Source organism: Poecilia latipinna, unplaced genomic scaffold (genome assembly GCF_001443285.1).
Source record: "Poecilia latipinna isolate Pla-1442-1.1 unplaced genomic scaffold, P_latipinna-1.0 Scaffold304, whole genome shotgun sequence".
In the NCBI taxonomy this organism is placed as follows: domain Eukaryota; kingdom Metazoa; phylum Chordata; class Actinopteri; order Cyprinodontiformes; family Poeciliidae; genus Poecilia; species Poecilia latipinna.
This window is the reverse complement of record NW_015112920.1, coordinates 1-24,956: the sequence shown is the minus strand read 5'-3', so window position 1 is coordinate 24,956 and position 24,956 is coordinate 1. Positions and strand designations below refer to the sequence as shown.

General features: G+C 36.8%; 2 protein-coding genes across 2 annotated transcripts; both read right to left on the bottom strand.

Moving 5' to 3' along the window:
- Nucleotides 1-228: 228 nt before the first annotated feature.
- fabp10a (fatty acid binding protein 10a, liver basic) lies at nt 229-1,206 on the bottom strand. The gene is made up of 4 exons (XM_015034552.1): nt 1,042-1,206; nt 745-917; nt 458-547; nt 229-334 (listed from the first exon to the last, which is right to left on the bottom strand). The coding sequence occupies exons 1-4, from the start codon at nt 1,106-1,108 to the stop codon at nt 284-286; spliced, it is 381 nt and encodes a 126-aa protein (XP_014890038.1). The 5' UTR covers nt 1,109-1,206; the 3' UTR covers nt 229-283.
- A 629-nt stretch (nt 1,207-1,835) lies between these two features.
- On the bottom strand, nt 1,836-24,228 carry myom3 (myomesin 3). Its single transcript, XM_015034551.1, has 22 exons — nt 23,951-24,228; nt 23,703-23,824; nt 22,883-23,070; nt 19,152-19,278; nt 13,924-14,105; nt 13,600-13,714; nt 12,955-13,111; nt 12,627-12,733; nt 12,392-12,436; nt 12,106-12,242; nt 9,526-9,670; nt 8,825-8,884; nt 8,056-8,123; nt 6,740-6,850; nt 6,406-6,493; nt 6,240-6,278; nt 5,939-6,044; nt 3,606-3,769; nt 3,469-3,505; nt 3,271-3,293; nt 3,108-3,163; nt 1,836-3,014 (listed from the first exon to the last, which is right to left on the bottom strand). Exons 3-22 carry the CDS (start codon nt 23,015-23,017, stop codon nt 2,745-2,747), a joined length of 2,172 nt encoding a protein of 723 aa, XP_014890037.1. The 5' UTR covers nt 23,018-23,070; nt 23,703-23,824; nt 23,951-24,228; the 3' UTR covers nt 1,836-2,744.
- Between the last annotated feature and the right edge of the window lie 728 nt (nt 24,229-24,956).

Genomic DNA, 24,956 nt, shown 5'->3' with positions numbered 1-24,956 from the left:
GGGCGCAGAAGAAAAAGTTTGGGAACCACTGATCTACATAATGAACTGTGCCCAACACTGAACTCAGCAGCTTGCCTGGCCAGTAATGTGATTTTGCAGGGACAATGTTTTCGTTCTTTAGAAAATATTACATTTATATGGCGTCAGCAAAGATATACTCACTGCTTGATTTATACATCTTTTTTTTGGCTACCACATGTGAACATGACACAATACAAACCACACGTATTACGCACACTTTTTCTTTATTTAAATAGACATTGTATCTTTGTCACTGTCAGGTTTAAATCTTTCTGCTCTTCCTGACAAGAGTCGTTGAGCCCACAGTCAGAGTCTAGATAAGACAGAACAAGACACATATTTTAAAGCTTATAATCAAACAGTCTGAAAACTTATTGTGCATTTATCTTTCAGAAATACATGTTTCTGCAAGACTAAAAATCTGGATGCACCATACCTCAATCATCTCTCCTCCTTTGAGCTCTTGTGTGTGGTTGAATTTGCCAGTTTTGCAGACCAGTTTTCCTCCCTCTATATTGACAACGCACTGAGGAGGGGTAAGAAGACAGATTTCAGCACCAGCAATAAAGCCAATAACGCATCATTTAGAGGCTAAAAAACAATAATACGAGATCAAATTTAATTGTAAAGAATATTTTTGGAGATGTGTTGTAGACATGTAGAATGGATAGAGAAGACCTACATTATTTGTCTCTGTATAAACAATAAGCAAACGTTAGTGACCTTTAGCTTCTTGCCATCCATGGTGGTAATTTCAGCTTCTTTCCCGATGGTGAAGGAGTTTGTCACAGTCTTTCCAGGCGTCTTGGAGGTGATGACAAAGTCATTGCCCGTCTGCTTAATCTCAGTAATCGGTTTGATGTCTTTGGCCATCTTGATGACATCTTCTGGGAGTTCTGTTGAGTAGAAGAGATTTGTTGATATTTGATGCAACATTAGACATGAATTACAACCAATCTGCAATGCAAAGCTGTGTCGGCCTGTGTTGATAAAAGTAAAATTTGTGAATAATTTTCTTACCCATGGCTCGGAGGAACTCTTCGTAGTTTTCCTGGGAGTACACCTGCCATGTTCCGTTGAGATCCATGTCTTCTAGAGAGTCTGGGTTCTCCTTCACCAAAAGTATTTGGAAGCTGAGACAGCTGTGCAAAGCTCAACACAATGTGAAGAAAACGAACTCGAATTTGCTTCCTTTTATACCCAAAGGCAAAGGCTCCACAGTGCAATGCCGAGTGAGTAACAAAGTCCTTTGAGGATTGTTTGAACAACCCAGAGTTCAGTTACTCTTTTATGTTTAAGCTTCAGCCTCAGCCAAGGAAAATTTTAAATCACAACTTAAGGTAAAGTACAAGATATCATCTGCAAATTTAGTCTTCAAAACATTCACTCTATGTATGCACTGTTCACAATCATTTATAATAGAGAGGAGACAAGATGCAAACAGAGAATAGATAATAAAAAAGTAGAATTTTACTGTTGTTTGTGCTTCACTGCTGTTTGACATTGTGTAAAATTGACAAGATTAGCAGATATTTTAATTTTAGACTTAGTTTTTCATGCAACATTAAAGTAGTTCCATTCACCTCTGCAGATTCTCCTCAGTGCACCACTGAATCTCCAAATATGGATCTTGCCTGACCTAATGTGGAACCACATATTAGGGTTATTGACACTGAGGACTTTGCTTTTAAACTCAAAGACCATAGCTGTTGCAAAATTGAACAAACTCACCTACTGTCAATTTTTAATACATTTTTTGATTATAAAGTTCACTACATTGGTTTTGTGTGGATAAAAGAAATGCAGCAAAAACAATAAGTTGGAAATAGTTTTATTGACAACAAAACAGGCAAACAATACATCTGTTTTTTTTCTAAAAACTCAGGCCCACAGCCAAAATCTATCTTTAGACTAAAAGGCTGCAAGTAAATGCAACATTAAAATAACAGAAGCGTCATAAGAATCTAGTATTCTTCGCTTCTAAAGTAAAACTAAGCTAAACTAAGTTTCCCCAAAATAAACCAGCTCAGAAAGGTTTTACTGTTGTATTTAATCTGTATTAGCATCTAGTAAACAATCACAATGATAAAATTATTTCTGTAACCTAACCTGATCTATTAATCTAGCTCAAATAAACATGCAAAATAATAGCAAACACACAGACAAACAAAAATAGTGCTATCATTTTGAGTGGCAGGTATCATTTGAGCTATGCTACCTTCACTTCTCAAAAGTGGAGGTTGTAGCACTAAGCTACTCCATGTTTTGCTCCCCATGAAGTTTTACTGGGATTTTACTTTATAGACCAACACAATGTAGAAAAAAATGGGTTTCACAATTTAAAAAAAAAGAAAAAGGAAAACGTAATTCATATTTAGCCCCAGACTGTTCTACATGAAGTTTAACCAATTGCCTTCAGAAGTCCATTGTCACTGCTTGAAAACTGATGTCTGCAGATGGTCTCTATTCAGCTTGACTGAGATAATTTGCAATTAACTTGGATGTTCAAAGCTTACATAACCTAAGACATTTGCAGCTTTAATTGCTGCAAAAATGTATTTTATAAGGTATTTGCCCAGCTGTGCTCATAAAAGAATTTGTAAAAGAATTTCAAAATTTTGTATCATTTTCTTCCCACATCACCATGATGTCCTACTTTCTGTTGGTGGATAAAATAAAATATCTGACTGGGTAAAACTGGGGCTTTCCTCCAATTTGCAAGTTTAACCCATCTCTACTGCATTAGCTGGAGGTTTGTCACCCTTCTTGTACACACTCAAGGTCACATCAACAGTTTCAGAGCCATACTGGTTGCGGACAAAGATACTATACTTTCCAGAATCCTCCGTGGTAACCTTGTTGACGGTGATGGAGGTGCGCTTGGACTCCTTCGTGATGGTAAACTGAGTCTGATCAAGGATTTCTCTGTCATTCCGTAGCCAGAAGATCTCAGGAGCTGGGTCGCCATCAATGAAGCATGTCAGACACAGAGACTGAGAAGATATCACAACAAAAATGGTTGGCAATAGAGAATGTGTGAGGTATTTATAATTTATAATTATTTATAATTTCTGACAACGCTTTACCTTGCCCTCCATGATGGCTACAACATCTGGAAGCCCTTTTACTACTTTGGCGCGATCTGAAAATCAGCAGGGAATATTATCTGAGTTGATACCCAAAGAAAAATCATTTAAGCTCAAATAAAAACAAAAACATATGGTGTGAGGGTTATCACACGGTACTTACTTTTCTCAGCAATGGCCAGTTGCCTAAGGGATGAAATTAGACAGTCAGCTTAAGCTTACACTGCACTGTACCAATTTCAAACAAGCTAACTCTGCACTTGTTTGTTTTGTTGTAACTGTTTTATTCAGATTCATTCATGTTTTCTGTTACTGACACAGCAAAACGTTCAAACTTCTTCCCTTGAATCAATGCACTTACTTTAACCTTTGATGTTCCAGCAAGGCTTCAGCAAATGCTGTTGAAAGACACAACAAGATTCACAACATGGACAATCTAATTTCTGCGCCTTGGATTATCTTATTTGTATAGAATTTTGTTTTAAACCAGCGCCTTACCTTCTGTGGACAGTTCATAGAGCCGTTTGTGTGTCTCTTTGCCATCGAACATCTCCAAGATGTATTCACCTTTGTCATTCTCTGTTGGGTTTAAGATTTCAATCCAGACTTTTTGCATACTGCTGCCTGGCTTTGTCCTGGTCTCTTGATCAATATTTCTCCCCCTAAAGCACAGGATGAAGCACAGATCTACTGTTTACATACATACACTACTACTGCAACATACAATTTACTCTCATCAGGCACTTTATTAGTTACACTTTGCTTGTACCAATTTAGAGCCTCTTTTACTTCCAGAACTGCCTAATTATTCATAACATACATTCAACAAGGTGTATCAAGATATTATAGATTTTTGTCCATAATGACATGATGCGATCACACAGTTACTGCAGATTTTTCAGCTGCACATGAATGATGGGAATTTACTATTCCACCAAATGCAAAGATGGCCTATTAGACTGAGATCTGTATTAAAATGAAAACCAGTTTGAGAGGATTCAAACTTTATAAGACTGCATGATGACAACAGAATATTACTCTGTGGTTACAAAGGCAAGAACAAGGTCAACATGGCGTTGGACTCTCAGTTGGTGCAAGAAAGACTCAAAATGTGCCAAGAAAATGTTTCCCAGAATGTTACACAGTTACACTGTTACGTCCTGCCTGTTTGTTTATTAAAGGCAGGACCAGATCTATCCTGTTTGTTTGCAGGACAGATCTATGCGTTCATACTTTTTATGCCAAATTCTGGCATCACTATCTGCACTTCGCAGGTAGAAATAGGACTCTTTTCACCAGACAATGTTTTAAAAATATGCATAATGTTCAACTTCAGTAAATCCATGCAAACTGTAGCCTATGCTTAACGTTCCTATGTGACAGGACTGACATTTACTTATACTGCTGCAGCCCAATTAGTTCCTGCGCTAAAATGTTCTGCATTCAGAAATGGCATTCTGCGTACCTTGTTAGTATCAAGCTATTTGAGTCAGTGCTGCCTTTGTACCATCTTAAACCAGTCTTCGGATTCTTCTCTGATCTCTGACATCGACAAGACACTTGCATGAGTATTTTTTTTTAAATACTCAGACCAGCTCGTCTCACACATGCCACATTTAAAGTAACCTAAATCTCATCTAGATGCTGAAATGCGATATATTTTTTTTAACAAGGATTTTTGAAGCTTCAAAAACTCAAATTTAATCCATGAGTGTTAAACTTCTTAAAGTCTTCCAGCAGGTGGTGCTATAGCCCCTTTAAGAAACAATTTTTTAACCTGTCAAACCAAAACTGAGTGAAAACGAAGTTCTGAAACTAAACTAATCTAAGAGGTCCTTTTCTTTCATTTTGCTTAAAAAACTGTAATCATAATTGTAAAAATGTGAAAAAAGGACATCTAACTGAAAACCTTTCACGAAAAGTCATTTTATAACGCTGGCAGCAGGGTGAACCTGGTGTTTCATATTGACGTGTGTGTATGACATAAATTTGAGTTTATGTTTTATAAAATTAGTGGGTCAAATGTAAAAGGAATTTTAAAAGTTAAAGACATTGCTAAAATGGATAAAAACTTTACTGAGCGTATATGACCATACGGTTTTCTTAAAATCTCATCTTGACTCCTCTACATGCTTCTTTTCATTGTCACAGCTCCGTGATTATCTTACCTGACCAGAAAATATTTTTATAGAATGACTCAAAATATTTGTATTGACTGAAGGTGGTGATTTTGGAGCAGGGTCTTTCTTCATTCGCAGCCTCTCAGTTCATGATAACACCAAGTAAAACTCATTTCACTGCAAACAGTGAAACTGGCATTCCAGCAGTTTACAATTTCTGATCAGCTTGAGTCTGATTTTATCCCGTAACATGGTGGTCTTTTCAAAATAAATGTGAATGAGGTTCAGCTTGCAAAATTAACGTTTTGTTGTGTGTGTGAATTATTATTGAATTATTTTACATCATTTGAACTATTAGAAATAGTTAAATCGAGAATGTGTGCTCAAAGTTCATTTTACCCGCTCTACTGGAAATGGTAATGTTGATCCTTGCCAAACAGAAGAAAATCCTCAAACTCAATTTACTGAAATGATACATTGTATAATCACTTCTACCTGGAAAACAGTGCTTCAGATAAATTGTCTAACTTAACCTGATTTTCATGTTTGTGATAAATATTTGACAAAAAAAAAAAAAAAAATCTCTGATTAGGATTGTACTAATCCAGACCTGGAAAACACACTGCACAGGATGGAAATACAAATGATGGAATCCAAGTATTGGCTTCTCACAGGATGTTGGTCAGAATGATGCTCTGTACTCAGACTTACTTGAAGTACCAGCTTGTCTTCAGGAAGCTAATGTAGTATCTGAGGCTGGAGTAGATCTTGAAACCTTCGGCAGTGCTCTCAATCCGCAGCGGACCGGCTGACAATGCTGCAGTCAGAACTCTTGATTACTTACTTATTGGTACATGTTTGTGTGTGTTTTGATTTGTGAGGTTGAAAATATAGCTTTTTGTCTTGCGTAATAAACGTAATGGAGGGAGCAGAGTGGATATAGCATAGTTAATTAAAATGGCATGCCTGTGTAACAACACAGGACACTTCATATCAACTGTGTGCAACTCACCGCATTGTTCACTCAGCTGCTGGAGAAGCTTGTCGTACTCTGTAAACAAACAAAAATACATCTTCAGAGAGCTTGTTGTACCAGAACTTGATTACTTATAATTCTAATTGCTTCATTTCCACTACGGATGGAAGAAGCGTGTTTGTGTAATGAGGTTTCGTCGAACCGTTGTCTAGTAACTCCAAGGTGCTGACATCCTCTCCTCGGCTGTCTGACACCACAGCTCTGTATGAACCGGCCTCTTTCTTCGTCACCTAAAGGAAGTTCATTTGAAATCCACAATTTAATATATCTGTAGAAAACCAAAATGATTAATATCATATTTAACTTCAGCTCAAGCTAACTTTAAAACTGACACACTGATGTATAGTATCTGTCTAGACTTTATCCTTTAATTATCAACCGTGAGTCGCTATTATGTTGCTTCTCAGTGTCAGCTACAGTTTATGAATGTAATTTCTAATACAGAGAGACGGGCGAGATTCATCTTTTTCCATTACCTGTGAGATTGAGAGCGAGATAATCCCAGTTGTCTGATCATAAGAAAGGTCTTTAATTTCCAGACCATCCTTAAACCACTTGAAAGACGTGTCCTTATTTGTGTTTGTCACCTGTTAACGAGGAGATACCAATCATGTTATGGGAAAAAAAAAAGTATCCAAGCACCGTTAAATGAAAATCACTCTGTCAGGTTTATTAATACCGCATGCATGATATTAAAGCCTACAAAATCTGACACTCGTGATAAACAGGTCAGTGAAAGCCCTGCCAGACAGAGTCAACACATCGTTGTTATACCGAGGACAAAGAACCAGAAGCAAACAAGAGACAGTCTGGCTCCCTTGTAGCTGCAGAAAACAATTTTTCTAGGAGCTCAGACAGGTTCATATGGTGAAAATTAATAAACGTTAAAATATAAACATAACATAATATCATCATCAGATTAATAAAGTCAGAAGATATTAATCAGAAATAAAAGTTTCCACCATATGTCTCTGCACAGAGCCTAAACCCCAGTCCACTTTCTGTTTTGTCATTATATTTGCTTTCTGATGGCTCTAAGGCTTTAGACTGTCCTTTTGTTCTGTTGAACATCTTTTTATGTAATTAAATATTAAGTGTGTAGAAAAGCTTTAAATAATTTATTTTATTTTACTGCACCATTACAACTGCAACCTGTTTTTCTTCTCTTACAGAGTTACTTCGGTCAAAATTCTTAACCCCCTGAAGAAACTCTATAAAATGCTGTTTAAAGTGCTGTGAAAAAGAGCATTTGTGTTTTTCGAATTTCTTCTGTTTTTGCTTTTTTTAAATAATGCAAAGATTTTCTCATTTACTAAGGTAAAAAGATTTCTAAACCAACCTGGTACCATGTGCAGAACTAACTCTGGCTTATACCTATGAACTGCTGGTGATACACTAGGCAGCAACGAGTGCAACAACAAAGAGACTTCTACATTTTAAGCTATTTTTCTTTTACTCAGATCATGAACTCAATCTTGACTTGGTGGATGTTTTTTTTTTCCATTAGGGTATTCAAAAACAGAAGAATTTTTCTGATCTTTAGTAAAAGTATGCTGCTGTTTTTCTTCATCCTTTTTTAAAAAAAGCAATGTTTCAAGATCAGACATTATTCAAAGAGTGAGAATAATAGTCTAACTTGCCCAGAATATTCTAAACAATTAATAAAATACAGAATAATTTCTAATTGCCATTGGTCTTTGTACTAAAATAGCTGAATTTTCACTCTTACAATGATCTTAGCAGCACTGTCTCACTACAGTCAGGAATTTTCACGCAGGAGATATAAAAGTACCTTGCATTGTATAATTAATTCACAATCCTTATTCACACTCCATGTCAAAAATTCCTGGAAATAAGGTCCTTGGAAGAAAAGGAACAAATTATTTTGAGCCACAATAAACAACATATAAAAACACACATTTATAAAAGCTACGTTAAATTATACTAGAATGATCTATCAACGCACTAACAGCAAAAAGAGAAACACAAAATTATCTATGCCATCACTTTTTAAATCAATGCAAAATAAAATAAAATCATTCTGTGGTTTTATTTCTCTTTTGCATGGAAATATTCTAGCTGTATTGAACAAAAAGAGCACCTGTACACTTTGAGTCTAACTTGGATTTACAATAGTAAACACAAATTGTGTGAGATTCTTGCACAAGTGTCCACTAGGACATTGGCCTCTGTGCATACACAACAAATGGAGATGAAAGGAGATAAAGCACAGATTTCAGAGCTCTAAATCTTTTATTCCAGGAACAACACATGAATATTTGCCTTTTGGCTAACGCTATCACATTTACTTTTCTCCTTTATTAACGTTCCCTCTTCTTGTTAAAATGTGTTTTTGACATCCTGGTTTCTATAATATTTACATGGGACAAAAGCATATAACAATCCAACTATACATAACATAAGAAAAGAAATCTTCCTCTGGCTATGTGTTCTTTTATGTTTGTTCACTGTTGATTCAAGCAATGTGTAATCATCCTTAAGTAAGGAATGATCAATATTTATTAATTTACTGTCAGTTGTGCTTTTTAAGGATGTCTTACCAGTCTTTCTCTGAATGTCCCTTCGATTCCAGTCAGCCTGGGCCAGTATCTCACGAAACTCTAATAAGATACAACAGACTAGACTGTAAAACTGTACTAAGGTGAACATGCTCAATATATGGCTACATTGAGCATGTTCACCTTGGTCTTATTACCATCATATACATAAACATTTTTTTTTATTTTAGATTTTAAGTAACTGACTAACTCAGTGAAGCTGAAGAAAAATTATTTGCATCTAGTAAAAATTTGGTAAATGTCTTTGCATGAAACACATTTCAGATTTTTATTTGTAAAAATGTTTGAAAAGGATGTCACTTTTCACCTACTTCAAAATCCTGCACTCCTTTGTACTGGACTATCACAAAAAAATCCCAGTGAAATACATTTTAAAAAGTTGCTGTTGGAATGTGAGAAACTTAAAGTTAGAGGAGTATGACTACTGTTGCAACAAACTCTAAAAGCAAGCAGAGGTCAAATTAAAACAGAAAAATACATCTGTTTAAAATATTTTCTGATTTTGCAGATCTGTTCATTTTTATCTAAGAGTAGAATCTTTTAAATTCAACAATGTTTTTCTGTGCAGTTTTTCCCTTTTGATTCCTTTTTTAATGCTGCAATTAATCAAAGCTGGTATTTCCCAGTGATACATAATGCAGGCAAAATGACTAACTCTGTGGTTGGGTGAATTTATGACTCACTTTGATCCACAAAGACCAAAGTGCATTGGTTCTTGGCGCGGCCGTCCCTCAGCTGGGCGGTGTATGAGCCTTCGTCCTCCTGAGAGAGCTGATCAAACAGTATCTCCACCAGACCTTTGGCCTTGTCGAAGTTTATCTTACGGCGCTGCAGAAAAACAAACAAATGTCACTGCAGGCAACGTTCATCAGCTCATAATCAGGCAGCTCGCCCCCCGAGCGGTTTGGTATCCTCTGTAAAGATGGCTCCTTGTACAAAGAGAATGCATCATGAATCAGAGTGCAAAGGGTCTGGAGAAACATCTGCGCTCTGGTGATAAAATATTTCTGTTCTCTAAAAAATGCAAACATACAAACAAACATGCAAGCAGCGACACAGAGGGAACAGACCTCGAGCTCATTTTCATTGCTTTTATGCTCATCAAGTTAAGTGTATGCCTTGCATGTTGATAGGCCTCAGTTGGTGGAAGTGATTTGTGATGTATGGCAAGCCCAAGGGCCCTAATCAGTTAAATGGCTTCTGCATTTGCAAACCTCAGCTGTGATCATTTAGAAATAATGTATAATCAGTACTGTTCAGACGGAGCCCTCATATTGGGAAATAATGGAACAAAATGAAAGTCACTGAATGTAAAGCAGTCACAACCAAGAGACACAATAAACATTCGGGGTTGTGTTCATTGCTCTCCCAGCGGCCGCCTCAGAACGCCGTTCGATAACTCGGACGGGACAGCGGCGATGATTATATTCAGCTTGTTGTCATAACGTACACATATGCTAAATATGTTTACATCCAGCTGATGTTCACTGATGATTACAGTGCTGATGTCTTTGGATATCTGGATGCTTTTTCTTTCTTTTTAAATACCAGGTGAAACCATCTATCTTTCTTCTAAATATGATTAGTTTATGACAGGGCGAGATCAGTAACTTTTGGGACTGGAACTCTCAGACCCATGTGAGGTTATGTCAGACATTTACATCTCTGTGCAAAAGTTTTAAGCTAGCCCATAATTTCTTTATGATCACAGCTGAAAACTCAAGATTTCTGTTTAATCTTCCAAAGTGATCTTGATCAAAGTTCTTCAGGGTTTCAAATGGACTTTGACTGCTTTTTCCCCTCATTTAATATGCATGAAGCACATAGATATAACGTTTAAGCCAAGAGCTATGAGGGTATAAATATATAAAAATAAACCATGTGTTACACTGACTGCTCCAAACATGAATGTATAGCTTATTCAGAGAGAACAGAATTCACATACAAGTTGCTTGGGAAATGAACTAAGTTTTAAGGAATAGAAATAGAAGGTTGTTCTATGTTGAACTGTAAGCTGTTTAGTAGGAATATCAAATCATTTTTAGGTTGCTTAGGTTTACATGGCAAAAGTAAGTGAGTATTATTATTTTTGTGAAACACCAAAAAAAAGTTGGTGTTTCACGCATTCAGTGTCTGTCCCTGACTATAACTGTGATAACTAAGATAAAGAATATTTTTTTCTAAAATTGTCTGTTGTTAGAACGACACTGATTCATTTACACATTTTATGCTCAAATATAAGGACTGTGACATGATCCGAGGTTTTACACGGTGTACAAAAAACAATAATCAATGTAGGGGTCCACCTGTTTAGGAAGGACAAAAATAAACAATTTTATTCTTAAGACATCAGTTATTGCCTTACCTCCTTCTGTATTTATTGATTTACCAACTTAAAAATAAAATAAAATAAAATAAAAAAAAATTCAGCAATATTGCCTGTTGGAGTCTCTCTCCAGCAACTAACCAAGTGTGACATGTTTTTTTCAGATGCGAGTGCTATCTCCATCTTCACCTCAGGCGGTCTTCTCGTCTTCCTCACTTAATTAAATTAACTGAGCTTCCAGACTTCTCTGCTGCCGTACTCACCTGCTCTTCATCTTTGCTGACAGCATCTACTTCCTGCCTTGCAGGATGTTTATTGGAGCATTAATTGCTGTTTTGGGCTCACGCTGACTTGTTAGGAAGACAGATGCACACATAAACTCATTGGTAATACAGAAACCAAAAAAACTCTTTCAAGCTTGTGTGTGACTTTCCTTGTGTTTAAAACTTGAAGACAGAGTAGATAACACTTAAATCTGATCACAGGCTTCTGTAATTGAAATGTTTTTTTTTTTTTTTACTATAATATTGGTATTTAGAAACCAATATTAGTGACAACGTGGAGATTCTGGACTAAAATGTTATTCTGAGTCCCTGACTTTAAATCCTGAATACTTCATATTGTTTTATTAATAATGTAAACATTCAAATGTTAGAGGGAGAGAAAAAAAAACATACAGAATATTTAAATCAGCTTTTCCTCACGTGGCCATTTGCCATCGTCGTGCCTTTGCAACATTCTTTTTCACATGGCTTCATAAAAATCTATTTGAAGTGATTTTCCATAATGTTTCTCTGACTCCCATAAATAATATCGACTAGAAGGAGATCACAGAGTTGACTGATCCAACCTGGCTTCAACCATTAGATCCAACAATCCAAACGAAGAACTTGCAGCTCGTCATCTGATGAGGTATCTGTCAACGGAGGAAACCTACCGGAGAGGTGGAGATTTCCCGGTCGTTAAAAACAAGACGGAGTTCAGCAGAGTTACTCAGACTCTCGGTTTGAAGCCAAAGGCGCACGCCGCCTTTCTCAGACACCTCCACTTGCCAAGTTGACTTCAGTGCAATCACTGCAGAGTGAAATCAAAGACAGATCAGGTCAGGTCATAAAACTTATAAAACAGCATTAAACCTGCATACTTTAAATAATATATAGCAGGATAATAGATTATTGAGGTTTGGATCTTCAGCACCTCTGCACCTCAGTGATGATACATACATGGGTTTCTGACCTGCCAGCTGAGCTCTTTGAGACGTGCGAGGTCTAAAAATAAAAGAAGACAAAAGAATATATAGACGTAGAAGGTTAGATTACCTTTAACGGAAACACAAAACAGAATAGTAAAGTGTGTTTCTCTGGTGATATTGTAGAGGGATAAGTAAAGGCAATATCTGAGAAGAAACAATAATTAATTCCTAAAATCAGACTCTGGTTACTGGTGTCCAGGAAGTACCTTCAGCTGTAAACTCATAGCTGGATGAGAGCTGAGGACTGTCACTCATCTCCACAGTGTACAGACCCAGGTCTTCCTCAGATGGGTCTTTGAAAGTGAGAACTGACCTGATAGACAAACAATAAAGTAAAAAGACAAATTAAGTAGACTCAGCTTTGTGTTCTGGAGTCTGTAGCAAGGTCTGCTGTAGACTCTGTCTGCTGTCAGACTTTGTGCTAAAAAAAAAAAAAAAAAAAAGAAGCTAAAGCTCAAAAATATAACTAATGTGTCATGATTAATTAAGTAGTAACTGAACGGAACCTAACTCAGTTGCTTGTTGTAATGTTACCTGTTCTTTGTGGTTTCTGCTTTCGTTCTCTGAGAATCGATGGGTTCTGTGTAATTTTTGCCCCAGATAAACTCGCTGTCGTCGTTCATCTCAACAGCCTCGTAGCCCAAAAATATAAACCCATCGTCATCCACACCGATCTTAATCTCTTTGGTTCCTGAAAAATTCAAAACTGCTGTGACGACTAGGCATGGGCTGGTTAGTTTATCAAAGCCTAACAAGGTTTTAGGAAGTGTTCTAAAGAACTTCAATTTTCTTAAAGACATAATACTGCTATAGATGAAACTCTTCACACTTTCTCCTTTTTTCAGCTTTTTAAAAACATTTCTAGTTGCCAAAAAAATCATCATGAAATACATCTGGCAAGTTTCTATAAAGGGCCTGCTTGTTTAACAGAAAAATGTAATATTTTAGGAAAATGTTACCCTAACCCTAACCCTCAGCCTTCTGGGGAGCTAAATTTAGCTTTATATTATGACAATCTAATCATTTCTTAATTTTATTTAACAGGCAAATAACATGTGCTATTCAAGGTCCTCTTCAGTATTCTTATCCATAGACAAATTTGGCCTGGTTAGGCTAATAAACCAATGACAGAACAGGTTTATAGAAAGTTGTATTCTAATATCAGTCCAGTAAACTGACCTGGTTGGGTCTGAACTGTGACCGGCTCAGAGGGCAGGGAAGCACGACCAACACCTGCATTATTAACAGCCGACACACGGAAGCAGTAGGTGTGACCTGTCTGCAGACCTGTCACCTTGATGCCACAGGAAGCAAAGTCATTGTTTACAACTCACTGACATAACTCAATTAATGATTTAAACCTTGACGCTGCAGACATAGATATGAGCAGTTTCTTCCGATTGGGTTATGCAAGAATAATATACACTTCTGTTTAATATACTTTGAAGTTAAGTCTGCCATGCCCCTTTAGTAAACATGTTTTTTTTTTTTTTCACTTCTCACCTTGAAATGAGTTTCAGAAACAGGTTTGGCAGTCAGAATCGTCCAGTTGTCTGACTGGTTTCCCTGGCTCATTTCCAGCATGTAGCCACTGACCGGACTTTGACCCTCGTAGAGCGGAGACGCCCATCGGAGCACCAGGGAGTCGTCTCTCACCTCCCTGAGCTCCAGGTCATACGGGCAACCTGAGGACCAGAGAACTGGATGAGCAACACACAGGAAACATCTGCAAGCCACAAATAAATTATGAATATGAGTCAAGTTGAAAATAAGGTCATAGATTCCCAATCTACCCAGATTGACTCCAATGCTGCACGTGGTAGTCAATTTGCAGATTGATTTTTAGCCACTTTTAAATTATCGATGTTATAGAGGAAAAGCCCATTTGCCAAGATTAATGAGCTGCTCAGTTTACCGAGCCTGTCTCCATTTCCTATATTAATGGCACAAAATACAGGACTGAGCAAATGTCTTCTCCACTCACTTGCCACATACTTCTAAAGATCGGGTGAATTAGTATGTGGCGGTAACGTTTATATTAATAATATGTATAATAAAAATTTTTAATTTTATATACAAATAAAGTCAACACGATCTCCTCAAATCCCAAGATTTGTCATAACTAGTTATGTTTGCGATAGGAAACCGGGTCCTATTGCGAGCCTATTGAGATCTGTTAAGGAGAAACAAGAGCTGTGTCTACTGCCTTCAAACTTCATCTTTTAAAAAAAATCCAAATTAAAGATGTAATGGTTGCAGCTGATGTGTGTTTTCCCAGATAGTCCTGAATGCATCAATTACTCTCCCTGTAATTGCCTGATTGTCTGCTTCTGTCCTGCTGCTTATAAAACTGATCTGTTTCCTTCTGCCCTCTGCCAAGTCGGCTGCAGCCCTGTTTCAGCTTTCCAGCACAAGTTCAAGCAATTACCCCGATATCTGCGATTCTGCCCTGGACTGTTTTGTTGACCCTTCCTCTGCCTTTCCCCTGTTGAAGATAGTGAGTTGGACTTTTTATTTTTTTATTTTTTTATTATTGCATCATTTTGGTGACTGAACTCTGCTCTCCTTCCAAGTAGTGATTTCTACATTCTGGACTTTGATTTGGTCTTTGGATTAAATTGGACCATCAAAGTTCAGAAATAAGGAACTGGGCATTGGGACCTTTTCCTCTTCTCTGTTTGCCTGCCCTTTTACTAAAAGTTCTTCAAACAACAAAGATTCTCTGTTTTACAGTACAGTTGAAGGTAATGCAAAACCCAACAATATGGGTTTGGAAATATTACTCCACCTTGGAAGCCTCTGACTGAAAGCAAGGGTCTGAATTATTTAGGCAATCCACAGAGAATGCTGTTTGGTAATGCTACAAACAGTAATAATTTTAAGATAATAAAGAAATTTCAACTCTATGATTGTTTTTGTCTCACGGTTCTTACGGCGAAAATGAAATTGCTCAAAATCTGTCTGTATATCTGAAAGGAGCAGAGATCTATACTTTGTTTAAATGGGGGAGGGTATTATGTATCTTTCAAGAACATAGTGTTATTTTATAGCACAGTCAAGTTGGTTCACTGTTCTACCTTTAGTTGTTATAAAAATAACATAAAAGACTTTTGACTTTGCATGATGGTGTATCTGAAGCCTTGAAATTGGTCTCTGTCTCTTTAAGAAGATCCTTCCCTTTTCAACACTTCATCAGTCATCATTTTCTGGTTTAATTTGTTCTCTGTGCAATCTGAAAAAAAAAAATTCAAGGGTTTTCTACAGATTTTATCTGTTTTTGTTAATTTTCTGTCTAGAACCTGATCATTATCTGAGAAATGTTTTTCATTTGAATAATTTAGGTACAAAATGGTCTCCTGAACTCAACTGCTTTGATTTTTGCTTGCTTTACTAATTTACTGGTGTAAAAGTCTTTGACAACACTAGTCTTATGTCTGTTGCACACTATCAGCAATGTTTGTGATCTAGAAACCTCAGAAGGGGAAAAGTTACATGGTTAATTCTAACATTTAACTTGGATATTCTTCAAGCTAAAAGTAACTGAATTGTGTTTAACATCAAATTATGTCCATTCATAGATGCTTTTATTAAAAGTGTTTTACAAATGAGGCTATAACAATGCAGTTAATGTCAAAGGCAACAAAGATCCAGTAAAAAGGGGGCCAGACCCATCAGACTCTGCCAGATGGGTTTGCCATTTTCAACTCACACATTGGTTTCCCTCCCTGCCTTTGCTTGTAGCAGAGGAGTTAAAGTATCTTGATGTTCTGATCATCAGTAGGATGGAGCAAGACCTGGACTGACAGGTTAGGGCCTCATCTGCAGTAATGTGGGCTCTGCTCTGTTTTGGTGAAGAAAGAACTGAGCCTAAAGAGAAGCTTTTGATTTATCGATCAGACTTATGTTCCAATCCTCGCCTACAGTTATAAGATACAGATCATGACCCAAGGACCAAGGTCACGCAAGAGACTGAAATAAGCTCCTTCCAAAGACTTGCCAGGAACAGATTTGAAGATGCAGGAAGCCTGAAGTAAAACTTCTGATCATTATTATCAGCTAAGCATTTAGATATAAACAGCCAATTAAAAACTGAGGGATTTTAATCACTTGGGTCCTGGCTGCTATTCTTTGATGATATGCTACAGGTAAAATTTATCTGCAGAAGATGCCATTTTTTCTTTGGTCTCTACTTTTCCAACTTTTTTTTCCTCTTTTCACAGGATCTGTTATGTTCAAGTAAGAGGATGTGATTGAAAATGGGAGAAAAGTAGGCAGAGTTCAAGAAAGAAAAAAAAACGTGAGCAATATAAGTTTATAAGATTATGAAAAGGTTGAATCATTTATGTTTTTCTGCTTCTGTGTTGAGTGGTTCAGGTAATTATACAGTATTTTGAAATTACAGCGCATGTTTATGAAACATGTACCCTTTTAATAATGTGCTGTTAAGAGTTAAATGATTATTTCTCATTATAAATTTCCCACCAGCAATGATATTCAAGAACAAATCAAACATGGACCACGCATGGTAAATAGTTAATAGCTAATTCTAACTCAATGCTGCAATTTCAACCACTTTACTATTCATTTAACCACTGACCTCGGCTATTACTGTGTGCTTTAATGGTACAATAGGCAGGCAGCATATTATTATCCTGGTATTTCATACTGCCCTGTTTATTTTGCTGCGAGATGACTACATACGCTATTAGAGATGCAGCTTAAATAAAAGTAAAAATGGCAGCAAGTGGAAATGGGTTCTGCAGGTGATGGATGGTGTTTATTTCTATCTCCCCTCTCCTCCGCAGCTAGGGTCAATAAACAGATTGTAGAAACTGCAGGGCAGCAGAGTATTGACGGATGCTCAAATTCCCAAAGCTCTTAGGTTAATGAATCACATGGGAATGGCTGATTTTTAACCGTGGAGTTCGTCTTTAATTTAACAATAAGTTGCGGCCTTTGTTGTCACTTTTGCTTGCGCAAGTTGTGAAATCCAAAACTAGCTTTGTCTGCCAACTGTTTGTAGCTGTTGAGTCTAAAATTGTAGCTAGCAGGAAATGTTCCTCCCTAAGTGTTTCTTTTTTCTACGTTATACTGATGTTTGGTAATAAACATTTACTATCTTCCAAAGGTTTTTATTGAGAAACACAACAGGTTTATGCAAAGTGTCAATATTTACAGGTTACCATGCAGAACATCAGCATTTGAGCCAAATTATGATTCGTAGTAATCAGTTCTTGGTTGATCATAGCTTAAATAATGACACAATTAGATGTTCTCGACTGAATCAGATTCTAGGATGTAGACTTGAAATGTAAGTGCTTTAATCCTTAGCCACTTGCTTAACCATTTTTTTATTGTGCCATTGTGCTGTACTTTGAAAACAAAACAAAACAAAACAAAAAATAGCACCAAATCATTTTTGTATCATTGGGTAAAGTCGAGGGTCATAGAATCAGATCCCTAACGAGGAGACCACACTCCCATAAATAATTACCAAACTTTTACTCAAAGTTCTGGAAATCATTGTCTGAATTTAACCTTAAGGATTTCATCACAGTAATTTATGTGCGATTCGGTCTGATAGAAACAGAACGATAACAGTAGCCTTAAGGGTGATGACATAACTGAAGCCTTTCATAAGCAACACTGGGCAGGATGTTTCATTTACTTACCAAAAGCATTGCTACAGCAAACACAAATTGCTACCAGTCGTGGCTTCTCTAATCACATTTTGGCTGGTTTGATAATATGTCTTTTGCAAAGAATAACATAAATACAGGCAGATTCCTGGGAGTGTTCAACTTTTCTTCTAGCTTTTATTCCAAACAGGGACTTAGCCAGAGAAAATAACTATTGCTCTGCAGTATAATCCTGGTATTTCCTGCAGAGTTTCTGTCTGTCTTTGATGTTCATCTTCCAGAGAAGTGGCTTCTTTGCTGTTCTCTTTCAGTCAGAAAGTCTCTGTCCAACTGTGCATGCAGAAAAACTCACACATGCCATCTGCCAGTCTCCAGCAAACTCTCCACTGGTGGTGACCAGACCACTTAGTTGAATCATCTTTAGGACACATTCTGGACATTCTTGATCAATCTGGATCTTTCTTCACCAGAGTAAACTTATCTGCTTGAGGTCCTTGATTGTTCAATGAATGGGTGCAATAGCCTTGCCGTTTGTGTTGAGAACAGAAGAAGGATTTCCATTTTTAAAGCAACCACTCTGCTCTTCTAATTCAATCATGCTGTCAGTGATGTCTATCAGTTACTCTGTCTTCAATAATCTTTCCCCTGGGCTAATGAGAAAATCACTAAAAGCAGGTAATTTTTGGCTGGGCTAAAACACAGAGCAAATTAGGTTTTAGTGATTAAGTAAATTGTCATTGACTTTCATGAACTTTGCATTGATTCCTTTAGTCATTCAGTAGCAACCCTGACTTGATGCAAACTGAAGCCATAAAAACGGAGGCAGGGAAGTTTGTAAACAAAAACAAGATTTTGTCCACAACTAACAAGTATAGAGACATAAAATCTTTAGTTAACCCTGCAAACATGAGATTTTTTTCTTAATTCACTGCAGGTAATTGTTTTTATATCTGGAATAATTATTTATTTATTTTTTTTTTTTAATCATCCTGTAATAATACCTCTAAGGTTTGCAATTGTTGGATGTAACTGTTAAGCATTCACATAAGCAGAGATGCATTTGCTTGGATTTGATGAGAGTTTAGCTTTCACCTGGTTCTGGCATTGTCCACTTCTCGCACAGAAACGCTTCACTGGCGTCAGACGGCTTCCCAACGCCAGCCGCGTTGGCAGCAAAGACGCGGAACTGGTAGAAATGTCCAGTTTTCAAGTCTGATACCTGCAGACAAACAAAGCTGATGCATGTGACATTGCATGTAAATATATACATATATATTTTTACAAGAATTTAAAAAAATGGTTACAACATGCTAAATGTTTACCATCAGTGATATATTCCTATAAGCCATTCCATCTTAGTGGAGTACTGGAAAAATCTCCATGCATTCGTCAAATCTCAGCTTTACTACAAAACAACTTTACTTGGAGTTAAAAGATTGCCTCCTTTTTATTCCAGCAGATCTCCAATGCTGCAGGCAGAGTGATGACTGCCTGCAGTGATACCCAGGAAATATCACATTCCTCTCACCTTAGCCTCTTTGCCTTGGGTCTCTGTGATTTAGAATGGATTTTAAAATCCTCATTACTTTTATAGGCTTGAATGGCCTTGATCCATCTTATCTCAAAGAACCGATTGTTCCCCATTATCCCACTGGATCTCATTGTTCCCAGATAGCAGGTACATAACTTATCTCAGTGGAAACGTTTTTTCTTTTAAACAATTTGTTTAATTTGGTCTGACGTTTATAACTCTTCCTTTTTCTTCAAACTTTTCCTTTATTACTTTGCTGTCATGAATTTATTTTTAGAAATGCAATACATTTAAAACAAATCATTTTATTATTTACTCGTTCGTAGTTTTTGTGTGTTTTAAATTCAGCTTTGTAAATTATTATTTTTTTTTTCAAATTACAATGAAAACCTCATCAATCTTACTTTGCTAATTTTACTTAGTTTTAACGAGACATAAATACAAAAGTCCAATCAGGGGGAAATGTTCTCCACTTGTACAGCTTCACTCTGTCTGATTCAGGAATTTAGAAGACTATTTACAAGTTATTAGCTCTACTGGTGCTGAAACATGTTTCTGAGCTCCTGAGACATTTTTCGCTCGGAGGGGAAGAGGTGAAGGGATTCAGGCCTATTGATCTGCTCATTGATCCGCCTATTCACAGCCACTTAGACTCTAAGGCCCTTATCGCCTCGGCGAACAGCTGCGAACCTCCACAGCCTCTGCCTATCTCCGAGGAACTAATTGACCTCAGCAAAGGGAGCTTTTTCATAACAGCAGCAGCAGCTGCTATCTGAAAGCTGCTATGTCACACCTGCACCTTTCTTCATTAGGTGCAAATCCTTTCCTGCATGATATATTTAAACTGAACAACAAATCAATCAGACCGATGTACAGTCCCAGCACGAGAAATGCATGGGTAGTGTCTTTAAAATTAAACTTCTGCCACCAGGGGGCAATCAGGCTACATTTGACTGACTGATAGATTAACCTTTGTTCTCTGGGAAGAAAAGTTGTCTGTTTGGATACTCGACCTGCTGCTCTAATGATCAGGTGAAATAATCTTTGTTGCCAATACGTATATCTGACAACTAAAGTTATTCCACTTTTTTTTAATAACATTAATGTAAACAATCCGGTTACAGACTTGCAAGTTGATTTCCCCCCCCCCATTTCTAAAATTGATCAATAGTTTCATTTATAAAGCCTTGAAGGCTAGAAGAAAACATTTGCAAATTACCCACTGAACCATGGACCCAAGTAATAAATCAAAGAATAACCTCAACAAACGTTACTTACAAAGTGAGTACACAATGATGGATTAGTAATAAATCTGAGAAATAGTTTCCACCCAAAACTATCCTTTTATGTATAAAAGCCTTTTACTTTTGGAGGTTTTCTTTTAAGTAAATAAATTTAGAGTAATTTTTTTCTAGTACTTTTAAGTGTGCTGCTAGAATTTAAAATGGGGAGTTTTTTTTTACATACCCAGGGATGTTGAGAATTTACTCTTCTTTTTGTAAAGTATCTTCTCATTCTTAACATTTTAAAACCTTGTGAAGAATAAATGGCTGCCTGTCAAAGGTACTCGTATCCCTTAAAATTTTCATGTTACAACCACCCTCAGTGTATTTTGTTTGACTTGTTTGTGATAGATCAACAGAAAATAGTGCATAATTGTGAAGAGTAAAAGAATGAACACATAGTTGTTTATTTTTTAACAACTTATATTCTTAAAAGTATGCTGCAAGTCTTTCGATATATAGCTATGAGTTTTTCATATCTAATATTTTTACCCTCTTTGCAAAATAGCTCAATCTCAGTCACATTTGACAGTCTCTAAAGATATATTTTCATATATCTGTCCACAGATTCTTGAATAGATTTATGTATGAACTTTAAAGTCATTTTAATACATTAACATGCTTTGATCTAAAGTAAAGGTTTCAAACTTCAGTCTTCAAAAGATCGTGTCCTGCAACTTTTAGCTAAATCCTCACTTCTCCACACCTGAATAAAATGGCCAAATTGTCTTCTGGCAGGCAGTCAACCTCTAAAGAGCTCAACTAATGAGCTAATTATTTGAGTCATGTTGAAGTAGACAGTCATACTGCTGCAGGAACCCAGCCATCAAGAGTTTTAGCTTCAGACTCCTGATCAGGGTCATTCCACGGTGGCTCTTCTTTGTACGTTTAGGGTTATTTTCCTGCTAGATGGGGAACCTCTGCACCAATATCTGACCTTTCCCATCCTCTAATAACCAGCTTTCTTCAAGGATGTTCTGAATCAACTCTAACAAGCTCCCCTTTTCCTGCTGAGGAATGACTTTCCCACAACAAGAAGCTTCCAGAACACCTTCTTCCAAATATTGACTGTGCATAAGAGTGATTCTTTTGCGTGGTCCTGTCTACATTTAAGCTTCAAAACAGACAGAGGGTGTACCAGTACTTTCTTTTTCACCATGACTGTAGGTTTCTTCTTGATGTATAGAAAATTAAAGGTTTTTAGGCTTAAATCATGAGCAAAGCTCCAATCCCACGAAGCATAACTGTTTTGATTACAAATTGCAGCTCAATTTATGTTTAAATGATTCATTTGATTCCAAGAAATCAGCATCTTGATTAAAATGACACCCCATGCTGGAAATAGTTTGTGCTTCTTGTATTCTTATAAAAGTTCCAAAATGAGTTTTGTCTGACAACGCAACCTCCAGTCCTAAAAACTGCAGGACACAACATGAGGGGGTCAGTTATTGTGCATAGCCATTTTCATTCTAATTGGCTTTGTACTTGATTTTTTTTTCCCTCAGGAGATAAAAACAGCCTCTCACACATTTATAAAATATCTAATTATGGAGCTCTTGTATTCTTGGTGAAGCACTATACCAATTTTACTTTGTTAGGAGTCTCCATGGACACTGCCAGGTTGCCTAGTGACGCAGACAGATTGAATGAATGATGGTTTGCTATTATTGCCAATTATTTGCAAGAAAAGCAAAAGTGGATAAAAAACTTTACTATTCAAGACGTCCATTCAAAACCCTTAATGCTGTTACTAAAAATCCTTTTGGAAGTCTATTTGGACTTTGAAACCTACTCTTTTCTTTATACCATTTCACCATGGTAATGGTATATTCAGAGAGATGTGCAGTATTAATTAGTCAGTGGTTTCATATTGTGCTAATCTTGCTCAATGCTAATATAAGGTGCTAAAGAGAGTTTTTTTATGCCATCTCTGTAATAATTTTGTTTTTGTTTTATAGTAATTAGAAAACCATTCACCAACTTCATCCAAGAATATAGGTACAACCAACCCTGAGCTGCTTCTCTTTGGCAGGCTTTATGTTGACCTCTCTCCAGAACTCCATGCCCTTCTCCTTCTGGTCCAGGTAGTAGCCGCGAACAGAGCTTCCCCCGTTAGAGGAAGGAGCCCTCCAGCCCAGAACCATCTCTGATTCGGTGCACAGCAGTAGAGCAATACCCGAGGGAGGTGAGGGAACATCTGCAGAAATGAGGGGGGGAAAACAAACAAACAAACAAAAGTGAAAGATATTGGTGAAAGTATCTTAGCACGTGGCTTTTACAACATACGAATGCCGAGATTTTCTTAGAAGGCTTGAGATTCTGCCTAGAATGGCAAACTGTTGCATCTGTGCCAGGTTTAAAGGAATTATTCAGCTCATATTCTCTTTGATAAAAATTCATTTCTTGGAAAGAACTGGACTAATGCTATTATCCACCAGGATATTTCAGAGCTGGAGAGACTGTGATGGATTTTTGATGGCAGTGAACCAAATCTGTCAACATTACAATGTAATGCAACCTGCCAAAGCACAATGTAGTTTCTGAAAGTGCATATGAAGTGAAAAAGGTCCTCTTTACATTCTCCAATAGTTGTTTGCTGAAAGCTAAAAAGGCAAACTGTAAATAAGTATTGGGTCAGATGGGTCAGAGTCTAAGTTAAATGATTTCAATGCCACTGAAAAGAGCCTCAAACCTTTTTCAGCACTTCTTTTTGGCTGGATGTGTTTACTCTGGGTTACATTTAGGGTGCATGCTTTAAATGAAATATTAAAACATACTGCTGAGATTTCAGGAACTGTTGCAACATCACAAAATCCTTCTTGAACTTACTAATAGCTGATTTGACCAGGATGGGGTGAGACTCATCTGAATATTTGCTGTTTCCTGCTCGACTCACAGATTTCACCCTGAACACATATTCCTTCCAAGTCTTCAGACCGTGAACTATAAACCTGAAGACACATCATGCTTGGATCACACACTCATAAGAATCAATGGCAATGTATGTAATAATTACAACCATTTATTAATTGCATTCAGACACACGTTATAGGTCATTTTTTTATTTTATTTTTTACCTGGTTGTCGTTAAAGGTTTGTTGTTGACAGTTTTCCACTCCTGTTTTCCTGCTTCGCTGTAGTACAGATAATATCCCAGGATGTTGTCTTTGTCTTTTGGTTCTTGCCACTGCAGCACAACTGAGGTGTCTGTGTCTCTAATGGCCAAAACTGAGTGAGGTGGAGGCGGCACAGCTAAAGGGAATCAAATGAGATTCAATCCATCAAAACAAATGGAGGTAATTTATGAACTGATGGAACATTCAATAAGTTCAATGAGTTCATTGAAATTTACCCATGACAATTTCTAAAGAAAAATTAAATTGTAAATTGAAGTCTATTGCATCATTTGTTTTCCGATGAGGATGAATAAATTAGAGAAAGAGAGAGTGAGGTTTATGTTTTAGATTTCTATACTGTGGGTGAACAATTTCTACAAAAATTCAAGAAAATATCAAACTCATCCTGAACTATTTTCAGATATTTGAATCTGATTTAATTCAGAATCCTGAAATAGCTATCAACACATACGGCATGTAAAAAAAAAGAGATGGGAAGAATCAATGGGTTTTGAAAATGCACCATTTTCAAAACCCTACGGAGTCTGAAATAATGCAAGAAATGGATCAAGGCCTGCAGCTGACCTCATGTCCAGTGAAACTGTGATCGATGGCAACTACCACATGTTCATATGCACTAAGGTAACCGGTAGGAAACATCTCATTTTTTGTCATAAGAACACTTAATAGTCAAATCAAAGATCAATAAGTGAAGGTAGTCATGCTTTATTTCATGTGCGTAAATTCAATGGTAGCTCTGAGGCAAGATGAAAACGTTCTGCAGTAACTGGCAGGTTTACATTTAAGCACCTTTTTCTGCTACTGTTTCAAAGTAGCAGAAAGTTAACCAAAGTTAACATTAGTTGAGGAAAACTTTACAAATCTGTGAAAATTGTTCCACTAAATTCTATAACTTTTTAGTTTGTGGATTATTTAACTTACTTTGGTATGTTTGTTTTTAAACAGT